Source organism: Elgaria multicarinata, chromosome 6 (assembly GCF_023053635.1).
Source record: "Elgaria multicarinata webbii isolate HBS135686 ecotype San Diego chromosome 6, rElgMul1.1.pri, whole genome shotgun sequence".
Lineage (NCBI taxonomy): Eukaryota > Metazoa > Chordata > Lepidosauria > Squamata > Anguidae > Elgaria > Elgaria multicarinata.
The window spans coordinates 50,943,170-50,968,611 of NC_086176.1; the positions used below are offsets into that span (position 1 = coordinate 50,943,170).

Genomic DNA, 25,442 nt, shown 5'->3' on the forward strand with positions numbered 1-25,442 from the left:
TTGTCACGAGAGAGGCAAGCCAGAGTTTCTGGTTTGCACATTATGCTAAACAAACCAGAGATGGAATGTCTATGGTTTGTATACTGCTAATACTGCAAGTGGAAGCCATCAGGCAATACACACATGCATCCTACTCATAAACGATAAACCAGGGCCAGATCTACACCAAACAGAGTAAGACACTTTGAAAACGGTTTGAAAACTGTATATGGAGTGTGTCCTGGGCCCGGACAGCAATCCTAAGTCCCTAGGTAGCATGTGGGGGACATAGGATATTTCAGATTCCTGGATCCAAGGCCGGAGACAGTGTTCCAACCTCATAACCATGAAACTGAGCTCTCTGCCCCCCATCCTCAGCCTCCTTCCCTCCCCAAAGCCTCAGCTAGACAGGCAAAAATTGCTGTCTAGCTAAAATACAGTGTGGGAGGTGCAACACGCCTCCCACTCTGCACTGGATACACATAAGCCTCTGAATTCAGAGGCTAGTATCCAGGGTGGATCTGATAGGATTGTGCCCTAATTTGAGAAAACCAGACTTGATCTGATTTTTATTTGTTTGTTTATTAATTATATATTTAATCTGCCCAATAACCAATGTCTCCTGGGAGGATTATGATCAGTTAAAAGATTAAGATACCATACAAACTATTAAAATATAAAATGTAATACAAATATTTTAAAGTATATAATACAATACAATATTTTGCACAAGGTATGTCTATCATGGCAGCTTTTCCAAACAGGTGCCCTCCAGATGTGTTCCACTACAGCTCCCCTTATCCTCAATGGATGCTCCCAATAGAGGGCCATGCTATCTGCGAATTATGGATGTTGTAGTCCAACAGATATGAGGGCACTAGGATGGGGAAGCCTTTATTATGGTATGAGTCCCTTACATTCACATTTTACATCCCCTTCCCACCCACTGAAGGTGACACTTACAATACCTTCAGAGAGGACTACTGTGAAGCCATCAATCCAGACATGAAAGTATCTCCTGACTTCTCAAAGTTCCTTTCAGATGAGTAGAGAACTAAGGTCTAAGACAATTTCCTTTCAACCCATCCCTTGCTAAAATGGTTTCTGAAGAGCAAAAGGAATTAATATATTGGTTACATGCCATAGGATTTCCCCTTTGTCTCCTGTCCCCTGCACCCCTTGAAACCTATTCAAGGTCCCCCAACCTGTCAGAGCAGATTATGAGGCCATATGGCAGGGAGCTTCAGGCAGGAGGGGAAATCCATTCTACCAATATTGCCCATTCCATTGGGCACCATTTGATACAACGTTACTTATTTTTTATTTCTCTCCTTCCTACCTATCTCTCCATCTGCTCCCTGTTGCTAAATAGAAGATTATGCAGTGTAGGTCAGATTGAGTGTTGTGAGATAACAGGATTAAATGGAGATTAGAAAAACATTCACTTTAATAACTGAGATATCACTACTGTAAAAGTGGTTTCTAATTCAACTATCAGATTCATTTGGCATGCCTCTCCTGGAATCTATGATGGAGCTGGGTTTAATGAAATGAAGAATTGTATAAGAATACTCACACTCATGAATTGTTTCATGCCATTGACATACAGATCCCCTCCTGCCTTCCTCCGCTTGATCAGTTTTGAAAGTTCTTCATAAGCCACAAATTCATTGAAGAAAGTCTTATAGCCTAGAAGTCCACCGACAATAAAACTGTCTTCCCAATCTACGCCCATCATGAAAGAAAATGGCATGAAGACATAGGCACAAATGACCTACAGGTGACACAAAAAAGAGGTGAGATGTAAAGCTTATTGATTATCTAATGATTACATACAATTTTTGAGAGCAGTGAATATGAGCTGCAATATAGTCACTAGGGCCAGATCTACACCAAGCAGGATAAAACACTTTGAAAACATTTTGAAAACTGTATATGGAGTGTGTCATGGGCCCAAACAGTTGTCAAAACTGTTATAAACTGTTTCAAAGCAGTAGTGTAGATCCTGCCTAGGTTTTCAATCAAGAAATTATGGCCTTGATAAAAAGTATTCCTGTCCATCAATGCAACTTTGGCTTTCAGGCACTCCTGTGGAACAAGAAGATTTACAAACCTGAAGCAGAAAGCTGAACACTGCCCCAAGATAACAGAGATCTGTGAGATTATAAATAGCATGAAGGGAATGAATAACGATTAGCATGTAGGCCAAACTAGTCATTCAATGGAGATCCAGGTCTGGAAACGTGTGTCGACAAAAGCACCCTTCCCCCAATCTGGTGGCCTCCAGATATTTTAGACTAAAACTCCCAGCATCCCCTACCATTGGCCATGCTGACTGGAGCTGATGGGAGTTGAAGTCCAAAACGTCTGGAAGCTACCAGATTGGGGAAGGCCTGTTTAGAGGGGGAAGGGGGGCTTATCTTCTCCCAGGCACTCCTATCCAAGCAGTAAAAAGATATTTAAAAACTTGGAGGTCTTGGAAACATGCTCTTATTGGATTTTGGAATTTATTCGATAACAGCTATACTGAACTTTCCACTGGCAGGAAATGGGAATTTTGAAACAATACACATGATTAAAACTAGCAAGGAGACTGAGTGTGTGTGTGTGGAAACTCATATATTAATTACTCATTCTCCTGTCTGCTTTCTATGTTATTTCGAAACATCCTTCTCTTGCATGTGGTAGATATCTGGGTATATGGTTTTCATCTGTTAAGGTCATCACAAAGTATATTTACTTCCACATAGCCTTTTAATCAAAACTGAACTGATGTTATATGTTTCTGTGGTATTGGGAAAATTCAATCCAGTTTTCAGGAAATAACTTTACGAAAATTGTACATAGCAACAAGGAAGATAAAGAATCCATGTCTTCGTCACTAACCGCCCAGAGAGCTCCGGCTATTGTGCGGTATAGAAATGTAATAAATAAATAAAATAAATAATAATTAAAATACCTTTGAGTGACAGGCACTTTGGCCACTCTAAAAGCTCCATCCGACAAGTGTTTTATTGCACACTCATTATTGGTCACTCATGGAGTTTGCTCTGGTACCTCACATGATGTTATCTGCCTCCCGCACGCCTCCTGCCCCTTCTGGCCTTCCTTGCGCAACAAAAAAAAAAACCCTCTTTAAGTCCGATGTTTTTTAAAACTCAGAATTGCTGCTCTCTTCTGCTGTGTGCAGGAGAAGCAGCGCCATTGTAACAGCAGACTCAATGGGCCTCATGCTCATTCTGTACTTCCTCTTTTGAAAAGAGGAAGTAACTGAGGAAAGAAAACATGAAGGTAGGGAGCGTGATAACCCCCGGTGTGATGGAGCTTTAAGCTGCACACTGAATACTGCACATAAAATGGAGCCTTTAAGTTCCATGAAAGGGAAGATACATTTTTCTTGGGAAGCTATCCAGGCCAGCTGTTTCCCCATTGTTTATTGCATTAATAGCCTCTTCATCAAGTGCTTTTTAAAAATAAGTTCTCCCTTTGTATCTTGATAGGTGAAGCATCAGTAAATACTTAAGGGATCCATTAAGCTTTTTCCAACTGCATTAAGGAGATTGCCATTTCCAAAGGATGTATCTGCACAGATTGTCATAATTCTCTTCTGTGTTTAAAATGGCTGGCTTTTGACTCTCTTACTGAATGGAGGCATTGTTCTTGTGGTTGCTCTGTTTTAAAAGTATGCATGATGCTTTCCCAGTGGTTTTCCTTTTCCACAATGTGTTGCATTAAGTGGCAGTGCTGATACAAGTATAGGAAAGCTCTGCTTTGGAATAGGTTCGTACATACCCAAGCAATATGCAAAATAATTGGTGTAATCCAGGGATCAGCAACATGTTGTCCATGGGCTCCAATGTGCCCCTGGACCTCTTTGTTGGTGCCTACCATGGTGCCCTACTCCGCCGACTTTTAAAAAACTTTTTTTCTTTTTAACATACCACTTTTTCTTATTGGCTGCTGTGATCACTTAGGGTGACATTTTGGAAACCAAAAAGGAGGACAACATGGTCGGCCCCCAAGGGGACGTGTCCAGCACCAAGGGGGGCGTGCCCACCCAAACATAGCCTTAGTCATGTCTGATTTTACAGCACACATTTAAGACAAATCTGTTCTACATAGCATCTTAATGTTAAAATCACTGAAATAAAGAACAAGTGAGAGATTCAGTGTATCTGAAATTAACTTCACTCACTCCTACTTTTGTAGGTTTTGCTGTACTTTGAAGCTTTTGCTATGCTTTGTGTGATACAGTCTCTCCTTCCCTCAAATATCTTTTCTGACTGTGTCTTCACTCATTGCAAGCTGCTGTTGTTGTTAACAGGGTTTGCTACTGGCCGGCCGGATGGCTGGCTTTTTTTAATTTCAATTTTTTAAAAAAGCTTGTTTATAGTTGTCACAAGTTTCTCTACTCTAACATTAGGGTGAGTGTTGTGGCAGTTTACCTAAAGACTGGAGATCCCCTTAATGCCAAGGGCTGAAACTGCTCAGTATGCAAAACCCCAAAGAGGAGGTTTGACAACCTGAGTTCGAAGGATATGGCTCCAGCAGTTTTAAAACACAATAATTTTAAAACTTTGAACTTTTAAAACAATCCTTAAAAAACAATGGATGAACAGATCTGATTCAAACCTGGCATGGCTAAATCTCTCCTTAAGAGCTATCATGGTGCCAACTTTCAGCCCTTTATCTTTTAAAAATGTCATTTTTATAAAATAATTTCAAAACCTCAAACTTTTTAAAAATCCTAAAACTCAATGGATGGACAGATCTGTTTCAAACTTGGCATAGCTAAAGTCCTTGTTAAGAGCAATTATGGTGCCAAGTTTCATCTCTTTATCTTTAAATTTTTTTTTTAAAAAAAATAAATTAAATCCTCAAATTTTAAAAAAATCCTAAAAATCAATGGATGAACAGATCTGTTTCAAATTTGGTGTAGCTAAGGCTCTACCTAAATCCTATCATGGTGCAAAGTTTCATCTCTTTATCTTTAAAAATGACGATTTTAAAAATAATAATTTTAAAACCTCAATTTTTAAAAAAAATCCTAAAAAATCAATGGATGAATGGATCTGTTTCAAATTTGGTATGACTAAAGCCCTTCCTAAGAGCTTCTATCGTGCCACGTTTCATGTCTTTATCTTAAAAAATGACAGAGTTATAAGCATTTTAGTTAATTCCCATTAGAGCTGCTCTTTGGAAAAATCCGGATTTCCCCTCCCCCTCCCGGATTTGTCACCAAAAACCTGGACAAATCTGGGCAAATCTGGTCATATGGTCACCCTAGATCACTTCTAAGCAAAGTGAGGGCCTCCAGCTGCTGCCATTTCCATTTCCCATGAATGCCTCTATCCTGCACATGGTGTTCAAAGGCATTCTTAGGAAATCAAGAGAGCATGTGGCTGCAGTCGTCCAACGCTTTCCTCAGCAGTGCACCCAGCCACCAAGAAAAAGAAAGGGGTAAGAGAAAAAGATGGTCAAAACTGTGTGTTCAAAGGAATGTTTTGGTGTGGCTCAGACCCCACCTCAGCCTTGTCCATTGTCATTTGGGTAGGTTACTTGACCATTGTGACTAGCCATGTCTCCCATGGCAACCATTTTGTGTTGATGCCCATGAACATTTCTCAAATGGCCAAATGTGCCAACGGGCCCAAAAACCTTGCTTACCCTTTGCCTAATTTGTCTGGAGTTAATTCTTGGCACTTTTATTCTAGAAGTGTTTCAGTCACTTGGACACGTTTCACTGATATTTGTTTGTTTGTTGTTGTTCTGAAGGCCTCTCTGCTCATTGTACACAATTGGCCAGTTCTTGGACACTTCTTTTCTGTTCCCTCCCCTCCAGGAAAAATTGTATGATGACTCTCTTCTCATGGTAGACATGTTTGTTTGCTTATATGACACTGTCAACAAACACAGTGTTTTATGAAGCAACAAACAAATAGCCTAGTTTCCACTAAATTCGTAAAGCATTGTCCAGACTGCACGATGGAGGGTGGGTTCATGCAGGGGGTGGGGTGGGGGGAATCCCTGCACACAGAAAACTGGCATGTCAGGAAAAAGGGTTCTAGCCTAGCCTTCTCCCTAACATGCTTCTACTGTATGTGCAAGTGGCATTTTTTGTATGTAAGTGCATTCTATCACCCGAGCATTCCTCATATGCGGTATGAAGTGGTAAAGCGTTACCGTCTCAACTAAGCCAAAAAGATAGCTCCCCGCCTCAATGGTGTAAAATTTGACACAGGAAAATATAACAGAGGAGGGCTAGGAAGAGGGAGGCAAGATGAACCGCAGAAGAACATGGGTTCAGTTCAGTTGCTCATAGTTACAGGATAAGGATTAACAGGTTAAGCTAAAAGCTTTGCAGAAGAGGTGGATTTTCCTCTTTCTGATTAAAACTGCCCCACCCCCACTTCAACTCTGAGCTGCTTTTACTTTGTTAGGGAAAAATCATGGCAGTTTCTCCTAACAGCTTGTGGGAGAGGAAGTGTGGACACATGTGTAACAGGATGTGTGGGTGGGATATATGTGTTTGTGGGGGAGGCACGTGTGTGTATGCATATGTGGGAGGTGGGAGGATATATGTGTGTAACAGGATGTGTGTCTGTGGGAAATCTTGCCTTAGCTAAACGTTTATAGGCCAATACCTCAAAGCTCAACTTCGGATAGTCAAACATGTTCCCCAGCCAAGAAAGGGCTGCGTTAAAGAAAGCCAGCAAGGCAATGAAGGCAATCAAGTTCACAGCAATGTTCGCTACCAAGGAGATGGAGGCAGAAGCACCCTGACTAGCTGCTTCCAACAGGTTTTGGCAGTCTCTTCACCGAGAAAACAAGAACAAAATACACACGTTAGTGTAACTGTTCCACATTTAAAAGAACTCTAGCAAATATACATTTCTACAATGACAGAAAATATCCTTTTAAAATAATCAGGAGGATCACCAACTAGAAAAATATCAGAACCACTACTTAATAATAATACTTAGCATTGATATAGATTTTTTTTTTGCAAGTGTTCAAAAACACCTCACAGACATTTCCTCAGGTCAAAACAACACAAGGTGAAGGATGCTGTCTTAGGCCGAGGGATGTTGCTGTCAGACAGCTGATTGTGTGTGTCCTAAAAGGCAGCAGCTCTAGTTATTTAATAATAGAATAATTACTGGCCTAGGGCCACCTAGTGGGAGATTTGAAATGGGAACTTCCCAGTTCTCAACCCTATACAACACTATAATAGTTCTTGTTTAGTGTTTGGTTCTCATGGGGCCAGAGTTATGATCTTTACATTTATTTATTTATTTATTTATTTATTTATTTATTTATTTATCAATGCTCTTTGATTTTAATAGCTATGTGGCAGTTTGAAGTTCAACAGGTTCTACCTTTTCTGGTATAGATGGCTGGTGACAGGCAGGAATTTCAATTGATGGCATTCCCCCCTCCCCCTTCTATTCAGGTGTCATTGGCAAAGCAGTGATATTCTTAGGGCTGCACCGGAGCGAGGCAAAGAAAGGCCCTTTCCAAGATGACTATGGGATCATGGGAACATATGATAGGAACAGCAGTGTATGGAAGAGCTCTGTTATCCGTATAAAAGTGAACATTCATGTGGATGGGCTAATCTACATCTGCAGGCCTTTCGCAACGGAAGAGGCCTGCTCCCGAAGGTTCCCCACTTCCGCAATTGCCCCTCACAGGGTACACACGACTGATCTGTACCTCCTTTTACTATGTACAGCACCATGTACATTGATGGTGCTAAACAAATAAATAAATAATAGGAGTCCCATTGCAGGAGCACATGTGCCCCATTACGGCAGTTCCGCATGTGTATCAGCAGGGCTAGGCAGATCGGTACGGGGCACAGGATTTTTTTTAATGGCTTGTGAGGGATGCACACCAGCGCAGATACACAGCAACAAATGGGGAGGATGTGAACTGTGTTGAATATGCACTCCTGCGCAGAGATAATTTTGTATTAGAAAACAAAAACACTCAGTGGTAAAACATGCCAATACCCATGCACACACTCCTCACAGCTGATTGGCTGTTTGCTGAACCTGGAACTCATGGCAAACAGCAAAGACCTCGCGAAGGTGGGGGCACATCACAAATGTTCTTCGCAATGGATGTGAGAGAGCCGTAAAAAACATGACAAAAGCAGTCAGGGATATTCTGGGAAAACTGAGAGGTGGAGCCGAGATCACCATGGGAGCAGGTGAACGTCATGTGGGCTGTTAGTGACAACTATGCTACAATCCGGCAATAAATGGCTGGTGTAGATTCCTCCAATAAATGCTCTACCATATTGTGTTCTGTGCCTTCAAGTTACCCAGAAATGACTGGTCATCTGTGCTTCTAGGGAGAAATAGATGGACGCAGTCAGTTGGGGTTTGGGGTTGGGGGAATAGGTATGTCAATATTCACCATGTATGATGCTGACCAAATCAATTTAAGGTGAATTTGTACAGTTTTTTAACTTAAGGTGAATTTGTACAGGATTCCTTCAGTGCGCATTAAACCTGATGGCCTTCAGGCATTTACTTAATGCTGACCAGTATAGCAACTGAGCATCTGTTTATACGGCTTTTCTCAATTCTGGCTAAGCCTTCTCATCATGGAAGTATAGACCTTCTTACCCCTTTTCCAGTTTTGTACTCTGTTGTGAAGTTATCTGGGGACGCTCAGTCTCAGGCCAAAAGAGTTTGGCAATAGCCAAAGCTGCTGGTGCCGACATCACAGAAGCAGTTAGTAAGTGGGAAGCTGAAACCTGAAATGTCAAAGGGCAAAAAGATAACATTTTGTTCACTTTGGGCATAAGATGTTGAGGACCATTCCTGATCCATCCCTAGCGTAGTCTTCCTCAACTTGGTGACCTCCAGATGTGTTGGAGTATGAAATGCCACCACCCCCTGCTAGCATGTGACCCATACATTTGGAAGATACCAGCTGGGGAAGGCTGCCCTAGTGAAATAAATATGTTGAAATGTATGAACTATATTTTATTTGTTATTTAAATTTATGGTCTGCCCTTCACCCTACAGCCCCAGGTAAACAGCTTAAAACCACCACTAAAAACTCCATCCACAAGGCACCTTCATTGCAAGGGGGAAATAACATGATCAAGGCCTGAGGAAAAAGGTGCATCTTTACCTGCCAACAAAATGCTTACAAAGAAGGCACCAGATGCCCCTCAGAGGAGAACAAATCCTCAACTGGCCACTTTTCCCCCTATGAAGAGCAACAGTTTTGTAGAGGCATAGAAATGAAATGATTGAATAAATAAGTAAATAGTAGAGGGGTCTAGCAAGAAGTCTAGGAGGATTCTGGGAATCATATGTACTAATTTTGATCTCAATTCTCTGAGTGGAGATCCTTGTGTAGTCAAAACTGCACCACTCACACAGAAGGGAGGTATCAGCAAGCTTGGAGGAACACCCACACATTTGCAAATGCTGACAACAGATATTTCCTGCAACGTAACACTATTCATTGGAATTAATTTCTTGCCCATATTGGAGGCTCAAATACCATGAGTGTGTGTGTATGTGTATGTGTGTCATCATGGCGCTGGGTTGGTGCTGCGTCCCTCGAAACCCCTGCACTTTCCCTGTCCCAGGGTGGTGTTGAGTAATCCTGATGTCAAGGAGGGAACACGGGGTTTCTGGGTGGCCATCCAGGGACTGGAGCTGCCCCTGCCCTCTTCCTGGTGGAAGGCGACCAATCGCAGGTCGCTTTCTACCAGGCACCGCCCGGCCATGCCTCCGCTGTGACTTTGGAGTGAGGTGAGGTGCTGTCTTGACACTGTCTTGTTTATCCTTGCCTTGCTCCAGAGAAAAAAGCTGGGGTAAGTCCCTGACTCCCCACCCCACCCCACAGCTTCAATGGAAAGCCGCGGAGCGGGTGTACGATCGCAGCTTTGTCATAAAATCGACACTGTGTCATCGTGCACCCACCCCAGGGCTTTCTGAGCATTTAGACAGTCCCTAGGAAGTATAAAACTTGGAAAGCTACATTCATCATTCAGAGTGTGAACCCTTTTCCAGCTTCTGGTGCTTGATCTGTGTTAGGTGGAAGCTGATTTTAATGATGAACAATTTTCAGCAGAAGAAGGGAAGAAAAAACTGTTAATACAATATGTGTCTTCAAAAAAAAAAAATGAAGTAAGGGGAAAACTGCAGTTCCATTTAGTGTTTCTTCCTATTAGTCAAGGGGGTGGGATGGGGGTGGTGATGAGAGCAAGAAACAGAGCTATAAATAACTTGGGAAACAATATTTGAGAGCGAGTGTTTTTCCATTCTTACGCCAAAAGAAATATATGCTCCTAAGACACTTCCAGCAATGGTTGCAAATCCTGCCGTCATGATGGCATGGAGTTCAGACTTGGTAACATAGGGCAAGTAAGGCTTCACCAAGAGAGGAGATTCTGACTGGGAAAACAAAAACAGGAAAGCAAGTAAATGAATTTGAATTCTAGATATATACTTATATTATTGTATTTTTACCAGTAGAATGAAACCACATACCAGCCATTTCAGCTCAAGTGCTTGTTTCTGCAAACTAAATGTACTTGCAAATGCACAAGAGCTTTTCATAATTTTGTTGTTTGGTTGCTCTGGGGGTGTTGTCTCTGATGTGCTTTTTTATTCTTTAAAATAGCTTGCCTATATTGCTTTAGCAATGATGTTCTTGCAGAATTGACTGTTTGCCTTTTCATGATGATCCATTGTTGTATTGACAACAATGATGGTGCTATATAAATAAATAATAATAATAATAATATTACAAGTCCCCTAAAAAATGCCTCAAGGAAGCTAGAATCATATATGTAGGATTGTGATCCCTAGGAAATGTGTATTTCCTAGTAATGACCCCAAAGGCCTTGGACATAGAAACCCCCTGATGCAGAGCTTGCTAACTGCAAAGAAGCCATCCATTATAAGCATGTTTTCCTTCCTTGACTTTCTTTACAGCGCATTCATGCCTTGGAGATGATCAAGTCTGCAGCTGACATTCTGTCATCCTAGAACGGCCTTTTTAGAAAATAATTTTAGCAAATTTAGTGGAGGCAAATTTCAAAGAAATACCTGACCTGGGCCAGACCTACGCCAAGCAGGATATAACACTTTGAAAGCAGTTTGAAGACGATATATACGGAATGCGTCATGGGTTCCAATAGTTGTCAGAGCACTTCAAGATTGTTATAAAGCAGTAGTGTAGAACCTGCTCTGGGTACCTAGCTGTGGGATCCTGTTGAACATTGCTTAGGGCAGCCTTTCCCAATCTGATGTTCTCCAGATGTGTTGGAGGGTAACTTCAGCTGGGAATTATGGGAGATGTAGTTCAACATATCAGGAAGGTATTAGGTTGGGAAAGGCTGTGGGAAGGCAACCTAAACTGACATCTTAAGTTGGTTCAACCCCTGGAAGCTGATTAGACCAGAGGCTACATCCCACATTGCCTTCTCAACTAGCATAATGCTGGTAGTGGGACTTTGCAAAATATGGTGTGTTTCTCACAGTCTAGTACCCTGAAAAGATTCGATTGATTACTTAAGATTGAGAGTCATTTGTATTCCAGGTTGTGGAAGGGTGGTTTAGGCTTTTAGGATTTTCTGCAGACATTGTATGCAATTAAGATAACCAAGCCTTTGGAAATACTTTACAGTTGGGTTTTTATATTCCCCAAAGCACCATATTTATTTGTACTCCTTTTTCTCTTGGGGAAAGAGAATGACTTTGCGTAACGATATATCTCTTACCACATGAACTATTTTTAATTTAAGAAGACTAATAGTCCTAAGACTATTAGCTTAGTCTTCTATTTTACAGCCTTACCTGTCCCACAAATATGTTGCCAGCTGCAACTAAAGATTCAACTGGGCTTGTCTCTAGGGTAATTTGCATTACCCAGCCAACCTAAGAAAGAAGGTTATAATGTGGAAAATTAATTTTCTGCATGCTTAAGCTGGTTCACATATCTAAAATGCCTAAAAGTACCATTTTCATGTCTTCCCCAAGTTAACAATTCTCAGTCTTCAAGAGAGTTCCTTTTGGCATGCCATGTGCATGTCATTTTATTACAATACAAGCATTCACAAAGTGTGGGGCAGGCCCACCTGGGCACAAGCATAATCACACTGCAATCATTCATTCGCACACGTACACAACCTGCATTCACCCACACCGTATTCTCACCAAGGATGTACAGATTTTGTAGAATCCGTACAAAATCAGGTGCCCTTTCATTCTGTCATTCTTCTGTCATTGATGGAATTGGATTTTTCCAGTTTTTCAAATTTGCGCAAATTTGCACCTTCGCAAATCCCCCCTAAAGGTGCAAATCCCCTAGCAAAATGTGCATTTTAATGCTTTAACCAATGGGGGAAATGCATGTTTTTGACTGGCATTTCTCTATTTTACCTATTTTTCTACAACTGCATTTGCATAAAATTCTGGAAAGTTTTTTTTTAAAAAAACACACCCAGTCTGCAAATCCACAGAACCCATGCAACTCGAGAAAAGCCAGTCAACTGCAGAATCTGCGGGTGAGATTCATAGATTTTCTATTGTGATTTTCTCTAACACCCGAAACACACTGTGTTCACCCATTCATACACAAACATCAAATAGAAAGGCAGTGATCAGTTTGCCGACTTTCCATAATGCTTGGTGAGAAAGGAAGCCCCCTTTCTCACCCCACACAGCACTGAAAAGCAGAGTTGTTTGGAGATAAGAGCTTTTCTATGCTGCAGGGTGGCAACAGTGTTTCCATTGTCACTACATCGCACAGAAATGCAGCAAACTGATCACTGCCTTTCCATGTAGTCTGTGTATACGTGTGTGTATGAATGGGTGACTACTGTGTGAAAAGGGGACAGGGCCTAAGGAAGAGACTGGTGGGCTAAAAGCTCCTGATGCCTGTATTACTGACTTATTGTTTGTAATTGATTCCCACCTGTAACCCCTAGCTATTAGATGAGTTGCTGTGATGTCATGGAATGTTAATGAGACATTAACCAATGAGGATAAAATTATCTTCAGCTAGAACCAGGCTACCTGAAAGAAGCCCTTCTCCCATATGAGCCTATTGGGTACTTAAGATCTTCAAGACAGGCCCTTCTTTTGAGACCACCACCTTTGGAGGCACGCTTGAAAGCAACATGAAAGAGGGCCTTCTCCGTGGCCACTCCCTGGCTGTGGCACTCCCTGGCAAGGGAGGCTAGGTTCGATACCTCTCTGCTGTCCTTCCACCAGCAGGCAAAGGACACTTTATTCAAACGGGCCTTTGGTGTGTAAGCAGGTCTGTTGAACTGGACGGTGTTTATACTCTGTTACTGTTCTGAATCCCGTTTCTTAGCTGCATTTACATTGGTGTTTAGCTGGCAAACGCTTGTGTGATATTTGTTTTGACAGGTCAATGCAATGGGTAAATTTATGGTATTTTAGAAAATGCTTTAGTTTGGGAGGGGGAGAGATTTATTATTGTTTATTTTAATAACAATAATAAATCAGACCTAATACAATTACTGAATATAAGAGATTTGATCATTCATTTCACTGGCGTTTGGAAAAGTGCCCGGGGCTTTGTTACCTTTTTAATTAGCCACTGCATGAATCCAATGTGGTAAAGCATAGACATCACCGTGCTGAAGAAAATTACTATCGGCAGCACCTAATTTGGAGACAAAACAAGACAACGTCCATTTTAAATCACTTTCCCTTTTTTCTACATTCCCACCTAAAAATATAACGGGAATCTGAGGGCATATTTATTCTACGCTATAAACTTAAAACAAATACAAAGCCTGGGTGCCACAAAACATCACCTGTCATTGGTAGCTCCTTATTTCACTTGTGAAGGTAGAGGCCCCTGGAGCAGGGCCTTTGCGGGTTCTTTTAAACCCAGGTCCTCCAACTTGGGGCTGGCCAAAACCCTTTTTTAGTGCCAGCCAGGCTCCCTGACCCACCTGATTGTTATTTTTTATTTCTTATTCTCATCATTATTATTTTTAACTGGGAGGCTGGCAGGCTGCATAGTGAACGGCTGTGCCACTGCCTTTAAGACACCAACAGTTTTTCATTTCTTTTGGAGAAGAAAGTTAGATAGAAAACAACAACAACAACAATGGCTCTTCGGGGTCTGCCATTGGATGTCAACATCTTTACGCAGCTCAATTTAAAAACAACCACCACAACCAACCTACAGCTATTATACAATAAAATGTCCCTTAGAAACTGTTTTGTCAGTACTAGGAAACACCTCAGTTCAGTGGATAGACGCCCGGCATTTGATTGAACATTAAAAGCTGCTGACAGAGTGATAAAGAATTTGTTCTAGGATCAGGGGTTTAAACTTTTACAGAGAGCAGAGTACGCTGTGAGGAGTGTGGGGGAGAAATCTTTATCTGTTCTCTCACACGGCACTGAGCACAGGTTAAATGACCCTTCTATTAGCTCCCAAGGGACCACATGTTCCTCTTCTGCAGGTGAACAGCTGTCAACGTTGCCCAGATAGTTACAGAATGGAGTTCAGATAGATGGCTCAGGCTGACTATCTGTAGGAATAGAATGACACTGAGGATATAGACTGGTCTCTATTGCAGTTTTAAATTAGTGAATATGGTTGACACAGTATGTCAATATTTGGGGCAGAAGAGATTCAGCGCATTGCTTGACATGACAATTAAGAGCTTTTCTCTATGAAGCGGTTAACCCACTCTATCTACTTTCGGTTTCGTCGCTGAATTGAGATCTGAGCCCTACACGATGAGTGTTTTCTTAACTGCTTTTCTGCTGCATAACCTCTAGGTACGAATACACAAGTGAAAAAAGTAGTTTCTTTCACATTCACAATTAAATGCCGCATTCTCCCTGCTCTAAAAATAAAACTCGCCCCAAGTGTTTGTTAGCCAGAAGTGAAACTGGACAGTAACATTATTGTCTAAAGAACCCATAAACAATTGTGAGTAGGGAATGATGAGCACAGAATAATTGCCTCGTGTAAGCCAGTAGGGTGAAGCAATCTGATTCAGGCAGCATTATGAAGTGGCAAAATAGATGAATTGGCCTCTGAATGGTGTAGCAAGTTTTTTAAAAGCAGGGATGGGAAAAATGTGACTGTCCAGATGTTGTTGAAATGCAACCCCCATCATCCCTCACTATTGCCCATGATGTCTATGGCTTATGGATGTTGTAGTCCAAAAACATCTGGAGAGCCAGATGTCCCCCAATTTTGCTTTAAAGTGTTTCCCGCCCCCAAATGGGGAGGGTATTTGGGCTAGCTAGCTGCTTCATGCAGTTGACAAAGGAAGCCCTTCTTTTGGAGCCCATCTGCCAGCTGAGAAGTACATCAGGCCTGACACTTGAAACAGATCTGCTCCAGATGAAGTGTACAATGTTCCTTGTGATGCTTGTCCTAATATCACGAGTAGAATTGCATAGAAAATTAGGCCTACTCTAATGTGTGGTAACTAAGGTACAGAAGCTAGGCATGTTTCCAATGTTAGTCTGATTTAAGCCTCGTTGATTTTAATGGGTCTCCTTGAAGTAGGACTAACATGGGATACAATCCCTAGACTCCCCCCACTTCTTGTGAACATCGAAGCCTACTTATGTTACACAGCCATTATTATTAATATATTACTCATATAGCTATTATTAAACAAACACAATAGCTGGATGGTGTTTCCATATTTCATATCGAAAAGTAGCAGCACACAACTTGCAAGAGATACAAGAAGGCTGTTCTTCTCAGAAAAATGGTTTTTTGCTGACCAATATGCCAATGCTGGCTAGAGTTACATAGAATCCTCCTTGCTAGGGTTTCTGTTGCTGTTGAGAATAAATGATTGTTTTAAAATAGATATGAGGTGGACAGATGTTTAAACGAATAACTGGCCTGACCTATCTCTTCAGCCCAGCAGAAACAAGAGCTGGGGTGGGGGGGTAAGAGTGGGAGAATCTTATTACCTACTCTTCTCTGCTCACGTAGCAAAAGGATGTAAAGGACTGGTTGCCAGGCAACATGGCCTTCTAAAGAGGTCAAATATTGCTAAGTTCTCAGTCCAAGAGAGATTGGAGAAAAGATCTTGGAGGGACATTTTACTGATTCCTTTGGTGAACTGGAGGACACTCTGAGGGTGAAGATTACTTGTTCGAAAGCAGCCTCTTGAGAATCACCCAATAGTTGCAGAATCTTCTTTTTGAAACTCCACATCTTTCTATCTCTATCCATCCACAGACACCAAGAGAGTATTATAAGCAATGATCTCAGTTCTGTGCTGGAAGCCTCTGCAGTTGGTTTGACTTGCAGATCCTTAACAAAGTTTCACAAAAAGCAAAGGCAGCTGTTTTGTCCATTTAAGTAAAATTCCAAAATCCATCTTAATGCAATGCCTTTATTAAGCCAACCCAAGATCATAAAAAGGTGCAAGCTTTCAAGATTTCCAAATCTCTTCGGCCTTAGCTAGACCTAAGGTTTATCCAGGGATCGTCCCGGGGTCATCCCTGCCTGCTCCCAGGATCCCCTGTGTGTCATTTACATGAACAGGGATGACCCCGGGACGATCCCGGGATAAACCTTAGGTCTAGCTAAGGCCTTCATGCTCATGAGATCTGAGAAAGAGATCTGGAGACCTTGAAAGCTTGCACACTTTTTGTGATCTTTTGGGTTGTCCTAATAAAGGTATTGCAATCATATGGATCTTGGAATTAATAAAAGTTTGTTCCTCTAAGCAAGCGCACAGGTTGGAGAAGGCTCCTATACACACAAAATTGAGAATAAATTCCACTGAGTGCCATGACTGAGAGCCTGGAACCCCCTCCCATACATCAAACACTGTGGTCAGTATATCACACTGTTTCAGCAGAGAAGGATTCCATTGCCATCATTCCCTTCACCCACCCCAACCAAGGACCTGCTTTAAAGGGAATGGCTGTCAGGATCAGGCATGTTTTCCCTAGTATGGGGTAAGGGGTTTCAGGCTATCAATGGGAATCTTAATTCTGAACCAGAAGTAACAAGACTAGAAATTTACCAGCCAAAACAGAAAGTGGGGGAAGAGATTCTTCCAGGCTCTTCAGGAGCCAGGGATGAATCTTCATTGGACTTTATAAGAGAGAATGCTAACAACTCAGACTCTGTGGGAACTCAGCTTTCCTCAGAGGGAGAAGGGATGATCCCAGAGCCCACTTCAGGGTCAAGCGGGCGGAGCCAAAAGCAAGGGATAGGCGATCAGCTTGGCTAGCTTCTCGCCAAAGACTTCTTCTGAAGAATCTTCCCTGAAGCAAAAGTGGCTCAGGGAAAAACTTTCCCTTTTGTTGAAAGGGCAATTGCCTAGTTTAGTCAGCCAAGTTTTAGCCTAGAGGAAAGCTCCTAGTTTAGTCAGGTGCAACGAGATGTTTATTTGCTGAATAAAGTTTTGTGGATTACTTGACATACCTCTTTATTGTCTAGCATCAGAGTGGGAGGGCTTGGAATCACAACAAACCTTGACCAGAAGCAGATACAACATAAACAGTGTCTATTTACCTTGAAGGCAAAGAAGTGGTCAGTATATTTTTTACCAAACACAAACTCAGCGCCAGCATCTGTGTATTCCAAGAAAGTCTTAAAAGAAAAGGGGAAAAAAAAGGGGGAGATTAAAAAACAAGACTGGCAATAAATCTTTCCCAGACAACAGTATATTAGGGCTAATTAACCTAGGGTGACCATATGAAAAGGAGGACAGGGCTCCTGTATCTTTAACAGTTGGATAGAAAAGGAAATTTCAGCAGGTGTTATTTTTATGCATGCAGCACCTGGTGAAATTCCCTCTTCATCTCAATAGTTAAAACTGCAGGAGCCCTACCTTCTTTTGTATCTGGTCAAGAGGGCAGGGTCCTGCAGCTTTAACTGTTGTGATGAAATGGGAATGTCACCAGGTGCTGCATGTATAAAAATGACACCTGCAAAAATTTCAGTTTCAATAAACTGTTACAGATACATAAGCTCTGTCCTCCTTTTCATATGGTCACCCTACCTAACCAAACATCTTGAACTTACTAGACGTGGGTTTTAAGCAGTATGCCTCGGTAGGTGTGTCTGTTGAGAACAACAAAATGGGACCAACTGGTAGAGCCAGAGATTACGCCAAGTATGTGGCTGAACAGAAGTAATGACAGGAACTCCAAGGTGCTTCAATCAGGAAATGGCACTGCTTCACATCAGCCCAGCACAAAAGAAAAGGATGTTCCACTGCAAAGGCAATGTCCATTTCTGGGAAGGGTGTTACTAGGGGTGGCTGAAATCAGTAGTCCAAATCATTTGGAGGGCACAGGCTGGGGAAGGCTGCTGTACACACTTACTTAGGAATAAATCCCATTGAGCACTATATGACTGAGACTCACTTTGCAGTAGATGTGCATAGGATTGCACTGTTCATTAACAGACACACTGTTTGCCCACAGTAGTCAGTTGCTGCATCATTATTTCAAGCACCACGGAGTGAGCCAGGCCAAAAGACAAGCTGAGATGACATAATCATTCTCTTATTTTGACTGCACCAGCCTAAGCTTTTGCCTCTGGCTTTTCCATGGAGTTTGGTAGTGAAGAAACAATTCCTAGTTCAACTGAGGTGTGTTTTGAAATTGTTTGTCTTGTACCTATGGCGCAATGGTGTTCCCTTCTCAGGAAGGTGCTGCTATTATGAAGGCAAGAAGGTGAATGGAAGCCGAGGTATTGTGAAGCAACCAGTTAAATGTCGTTCTGCTTAGCTTGCTTTTAGCAATGTGACCGAATATATTTGTTCTGAACAGGAAACTGAAAGCATTCCAGACCTTTTTATGTAACATTGTTGTAGTCTAGTGGTTTGACATGAATAAGTGCCACCTCAGTTTTACATGGCTTTATGTAAACGCTATGCACTGTTTTTCACAGCTCTATGGTTCGAGGAGGGGCGCTGCGGCTTCAGTACATTTCTTTGCTTCTCCCCTTGCCAAGAAGGCCTGCTGCATCTCCCCCTCCCGTTCCTTAACTTGGTTTCCTCCCCCTCCTCCTTAGGTGACAGAAATTATTTCTGAAAGTATGATTCACAACTAGCTTCAGAACTGCTTTTACCCCTATGCAGATTGAATCAATCAACTAAAACACCCACAATGAAATTGATTTGCAGCACAGTCCTATTCATGTTTACTCGGAGGCAAGTCCCACTGTGTTCAGTGGAGCTTACTCACAGGTAACTGTGCATCAGATTGTAGCCAGAGAGATCTTTCAGCAGATGACAGCTCCACGTCATCTTGGGAGTAAGTTCAACTGAACTCAGAATTTAATCCTAATTAAACATGCTTAAGGTTGGGATGTTAGCATAAAGCTATGGCTGTCTTATAGTCCATCTAGCCCAATGTCGTTTATCCTGACTCTTGGCAGTTGCTCTTCAAGGCAGGAGTATTTCTCATACCAGTTACTGGAGACCTTTTATCTGGAGATACAAGAGCCTGCGTGGGAAAAGCAGTTGTCACTCTCATCTTTGCCAGGAGTCCTATGAATGTTTGGGGCCACATCCAGATGGTTTACCCAGTCCGGCTGCTTTTGGTCAGCCACTGAGGCAAGCCAGGTAAACCCATTTGGGGATACTCACCTCCCAAGCAGAGCCATTCAAATGGGCTTCCTTCCCCCTTGCACAGGCACCCAACCCAGCTCTTGTTGCTGAAAGGTATGAAAAAACAAGCTGTATGCTTTCACTTGGGGCTTACCTGTGCTTGCCCTCCAAGCCAACTGAAGGCCTCAAATCCTGCTTTTGTCCGCAATGTGATTAGTCCGAGAACAAATTGCATTCCCATTCCCCAGAGTACTGGTCTCCACACAACCTAGCCATACATAAAAATGAGCAAATAATGGAAACCACTTGGTTAGAAACAACTTGATTTTGAACACATCACCCCTTCTAAAAGCAACTCAGGTAGTGTGCGCTGACAGGACTTGTAGCCAAAATGACAGTCAAGTGGGAGGTATCTGCTTATTGGGGAGAACTCCAAGGTGTATCTTTTAAAGAACTATGAGGGCAGTGGCCACATTGACTGTCAACTGGAAAAGAAAAATGGGTGGGGGAAATTAAAAGCCCTGCTCGAGTTTTTCACAACTTATAGCAGCCCTACCTAGATATGTTGGACTGAGTTGGACAAATCCCATTATTTCCCAGCCAGAATGTCTTATTGTATCCATCTAAAACCTGAAAACTTTCACAGATCAAACTAAAGGCCCAGTTACAGGGGGAAGTTAAAAAGTAGGGCTGTGCATGGTCCCCTTGATTTGCCTCGGAGGCCATTTTGGAGCCCCTGAAATGGCCCCAGTTCGACTCAGGTTGCTTCGGGGGTTGCCCACTTTGCCTCAGTGCCAAAGCTGAGGTGAGATTTGGGGCACCTGAGGCAACTGGGTTTTGTGGGTCCCTGGGTGTGTCCGCACGGCCGACACCCAGGAAAGCTGGGAACAAGGCTGGGCAGGAGTACAGTGGACTCCCGATTCCCTGCTCCTTCCTCACTGCTCCCTTGCTGCCCCCTCACCCCGCAACCCAGAGCTGCTGCTTATAGCCTCCAGGGGCATTGAAAGCAGCTGGGGCTAGCCCATGCCCCCTTCACACATTCTTTAAATGTGGGTGTAGGTCATGTGAACCCCATTATTCTATTCCTGTGGTGGGTAAATTGTGGCCTTTCAGATATTTTTTGCCTAAAACTCCTCTGATCCATCACTATTGGCTATACTGATTATGGCTGATGGGATTTATAGGCCAAAACATCTGGAATGCCATAAATTGCCTATCCCTGTTCTAATCCCTGCACAAGGGGGAGGGGCTGTTAACAGCACAGTTTTTGTTGGTTTTGGCAAGTTGGCATCTCTAGTATGTGATCACATGGAAACATTTAGCAGTCTAAACTCCTAAAGCTTATTTATTTAAGAATCTGAAGTGGTAGATTTGGAACAGTTCTTTCCCTCGACACTGCTTTTCTGTCCCTGTTTATAAACGGCAGCAGTTTTCAAGAGAATGGGGTCAGACGAAGCTCTGTTGTTTTGCACTCATCTCAATGCAATAACATTGTGCAGTTAGGGGCAATGAAGATTAGAGGGAGAACACTAGATGAGAACACCATTAATGTTTACTTCTGCTGCAGTTAAGAATTCTGTGTGCAGGATTATGGGTTAAAAATCAATCTAGTCATCGTTGCAGGAAATAAAGTATTGTTAGCAGAGTGGATGATCAGAACTAATAACTTTATGAAACCTCTTGCTATACTGCTTATTTCCTCAGATAGAAAGAGACTTGAAAGTCTTAGGAAACAGCTCAGTGACATATGGTGAACCAGGGCAGTGAATTAATATATGACTCAGATGAAAGCCTTGATACGAGGCATAAAAGCTAGAGTTGAAAAGTAAAGTGGCCTTTTTGATCAAAGAATCATCTTCTAATGTCACTGTAGCACATAGATGATTGTAGCAGACACTACAATCCTTTGGAAAACACACACACACACACACACACACACACATATATATGGATATTTGGTAAACAAGGCGAGAAGGGGGAAATGGATTCTATTAAAGATGGAGTTTGACATTCCTGTATATGCGGTGGTAGACTTTCATCTCCATCCTTCATTCTGACTTGTTTCTTCCTCTTCATTTCTGGAGGCTTTTTTTTTATTTTATTTTTTTTAAACACAAAATAAACATCTTACAAAAAAGAAACAACACAACATACTACATACATTTTGAGTAAATGTTGAGTACATATATATGAGTAAATATTATCTATAACCTATCCTATCATACAATATAAGCATTCATAACATATAAGTGCACCCCCCACCTTGGGATCTATTCCTGCTTCCAAAATCTCATGCTTTCTTCCGCTGGCGGTTTCCCACTTCCCTTAGAAAACACAAATATTAGGAACTGTTTCCAAATTCCTTCAAACTCATTTATTTTAGTTATACCTTTCCTCCACTTAATATTACAAGTCAATTTATCATTAATAGCTATATCCCAAACTTCTCTATACCATTCTTCAATAGAATATTCCCCCTGAATCTTCCAGTTCCTAGCTACCATCAATCGTGCTGCAGTCAGCAAACTCGATATCAATTCTAGACTTAGAAAGGAGGCTTCCTAAGTCTAGGTTGCACCTTCAAGAATCCAGGGCAGCCTAATCAAACTATTCTGGGGGACCTGCATCAATTGTTTTCACAGGAGATCAGTAAAAGAGCATCAGCATGAAGAGGTTTTTTATTAGTGGTATTTACTATACTCACCAGTTTTCTGCCATAAATTGACCCCAAACTACAGCTCTCTCTCTCTCTCTCTCTCTCTCTCTCTCTCTCTCTCTCTCTCTCTCTCTCTCTCTTCTCCTGGCCCCACAGTTCATACCTTTAGGAGCACTTTTTCAAACTGTTCCACAGCAAGCTTCCCAGTATAAATGTCTAGTGGTCTGTGGCTACTAAGTGGGTAGCCATGTTGGCTTCTGCTGCCCCATCCCCACCATTGAGATAAGGCCAATTCCTAAGGGGAATTCTTCAGAACCAGCCGGTGCACCGCAATAGTACATTAAACCGAAAAGGCAAATGAAGCAGTGTTGAGTACTCACTTTAGTTGGGTACTTGGAAAAGATCAGCATCAAAAGAACATACATTACAAGTCCACCAAAGGAAATGAGCTGCTTGGTTCCTTGTTTGGCAGTGTCAAAGACAAGCCAGCACACGATGGCAGCTACGAGAGCAATCCACATGACCCTGGGTAAAAGGATGTCAAACCGTACAATGAATAACGGTGGAGGGAAAGTCATAATCTTGGTCTGGACCAGGCGTGGCCAACCTCTGCACTGACTCCCCCTGAACGGCCATACTCCCTCCTGGCGGCGGCTGAAATTGCAGTGATTCTCCTGGGACACCAGGTGCAAGTGAACACACATTTGGTTTCCCTGTAGATCGAATGTGGCTTCCAACAGCTCGTCAAGCAGCTGTGGGCTGGGGTGTGTGTGTGTTTGCTATTCTGCAGAGAAACTGGGCATGAGAGGAGCTTCTCACACAGCATTTCTCTGCAGCATTTGTTCTCCTTCTGGGAAACAAGGCACACACTTCGGCATGCCTTGTTTTCCAGCAGAATCGCTGCTATTTTGGTGGTGATAGTACTGGCGGTACCAGCAGTGGGGACTGGGTCCCCACATAAATAGCAATGGGGAGCACATGCAGCCTATGTGTTAACCACACCTGCTATAGACTATTTGTCCTATTTATTTTCCTAATTTATTTTTCTAATTTAGACTATCATAGTAACCCACAAACAAACCGGTCACTTCCAAGCCAAACATAGTCCATTATCCACGTATGGCTGCCCACAGGAGCTCAATAAATCTCCTGTTCCAATGCTCACCTTAGACTGCAAAGGCAGTTCTGGCAAGCCACTATAGATGGGATGGTAGGTCATCCTAGGTTGTGCAGGCCTGCCATTTTCAAATGCCAAGCAAATAGAGGATTATGAACTTTGAAGCTTAACATTTCTCAAGGTTCTGATTGTCATCTTTTCATGTCAGGTCTCCTATGCTTGTACCTTGAACAGGTTCATGAGACAAAAAATCAACTGGTGCTGTAATGGGAAGAAAACTTCATCTATTGCATTTCTGCCTATCACTCAGTAGTTTAATTACCCTATTTCTTTGATTCTAAGAGGCACTTTTTCCCCCATATAAACATCTCTAAAAATGGGGTGTGTTTTAGAATTGCGGGTGTGTCTTAGGGTTTGTTTGTTTTCTGTTGGTGGTACTGAAAATAGGGTGCGTCTTACAATCGATGGCGTCTTACAATCGAAGAAATACAGTAATAGAAATTCAGAAACTGTGTCATTCCTATTAAATATGTTTAACTCATGTTGTTTTAAACAAATAGAGTTGGTGTCATTCTTCCATACATCACTGAATTGTATTGTGAGTACCACGAAGTTAAGAAACAAGTATCCAGGATCTTGGAATTGTTGTAGATCACAAGCTGAATATGAGCCAACGGTGCGATATGGCTGCAAGAAAGGCCAATGCTATTTTGGGCTGCATTAATAGAAGTATAGCTTCCAAATCACGTGAGGTACTGGTTCCTCTCTATGCGGCCCTGGTTAGGCCTCATCTAGAGTATTGCGTCCAGTTCTGGGCTGCACAATTCAAGAAGGACGCAGACAAGCTGGAGCATGTTCAGAGGAGGGCAACCAGGATGATCAGGGATCTGGAAACAAAGCCCTATGAAGAGAGACTGAAAGAACTGGGCATGTTTAGCCTGGAGAAGAGAAGGTGGAGGGGAGACATGATAGCACTCTTCAAATACTTAAAAGGTTGTCACACAGAGGAGGGCCAGGATCTCTTCTCGATCCTCCCTGAGTGCAGGACACGGAATAATGGGCTCAAGTTAAAGGAAGCCAGATTCTAGCTGGACATCAGGAAAAACTTCCTGACTGTTAGAGCAGTATGACAATGGAATCAGTTACCTAGGGAGGTTTTGGGCTCTCCCACACTAGAGGCCTTCAAGAGGCAGCTGGACAACCATCTGACAGGGATGCTTTAGTGTGGATTCCTGCATTAAGCAGGGGGTTGGACTCGATGGCCTTGTAGGCCCCTTCCAACTCTGCTATTCTATGATTCTAAGTCTACTCTAAGTAAAATTACAAAATGTAATCCTGTGTGCCTTTCCAGATGTTTTGAGCTACAATTCCATTCATCCCTGACTGATGGCAATGCTGGTTGGGACTGCTAGGAGTTGCAGTTCAAAACATCAGGAGGGGACTAAGTTGCCTACCTTTTATATACTACTGAAGTCAATGTAATTTAATTTAAAACATTTAAGACTGCAAGTTACTTGGGAGTACTTCTCATTGAACTCATTGGGACCTGCTCTCAAGTAAGCATGTATCATTTCAGACTGTTAGACCATGCATCTTTGCTTCAACATGGATCTTCACTTTCAAATAATCTATTGCATTGCATGCTGTCCTGTCCAATTTATGTTTTCTCCGAATTTTTTTTCAACTTAAGTACCTGTCACTTGTAACAAATAAACTGACATCCATCTATCTATCACTCACTTGATCGTATCACAACACACACACCTCTGTATTCCCTCCGCCATTTATATACAAATAAGACAAGCTACATATTAAGGGTGCCAAACTTCTAGGATTGAAACTGGTCTGACCTGCTCCTTTCCTACACTAGCTATTTGATATGGTTTTGATACCATGGAGCTAAACCTTATCATCTGCTAACTGTTCCAGGTCAAATGTCTGTTAAAAAGACAGCTACAAAAGGTACTTCAAAATTTGGCAATGCTGCCTAGTTTACAGTATACCTCTTACAGGTATTCTGAATTTTACTTATGCAGGGCAAAGAAACTCTGAAATGTTCTCAAGATCTAACACTCCAAGGCCTTCAGAACATAAGAACATAAGAAGTGCCCTAA

The 25,442-nt window shown here is 42.2% G+C and overlaps 1 protein-coding gene across 1 annotated transcript in view; it reads right to left on the reverse strand.

Annotated features, from left to right (window-relative positions):
* The window catches only part of SLC28A3 (solute carrier family 28 member 3), a 54,021-nt gene that overhangs the window by 12,023 nt on the left and 16,556 nt on the right, over window positions 1-25,442 (reverse strand). Inside the window, exons 6-14 of the mRNA XM_063129384.1 lie at window positions 22,592-22,736; window positions 19,710-19,823; window positions 17,509-17,586; window positions 13,570-13,650; window positions 11,814-11,894; window positions 10,281-10,406; window positions 8,616-8,746; window positions 6,624-6,792; window positions 1,556-1,753 (exon numbers count right to left, since the gene is read on the reverse strand). Coding sequence (XP_062985454.1) covers window positions 1,556-1,753; window positions 6,624-6,792; window positions 8,616-8,746; window positions 10,281-10,406; window positions 11,814-11,894; window positions 13,570-13,650; window positions 17,509-17,586; window positions 19,710-19,823; window positions 22,592-22,736 — 1,123 coding nt within the window. The remainder of the gene's footprint in view (window positions 1-1,555; window positions 1,754-6,623; window positions 6,793-8,615; window positions 8,747-10,280; window positions 10,407-11,813; window positions 11,895-13,569; window positions 13,651-17,508; window positions 17,587-19,709; window positions 19,824-22,591; window positions 22,737-25,442) is intronic.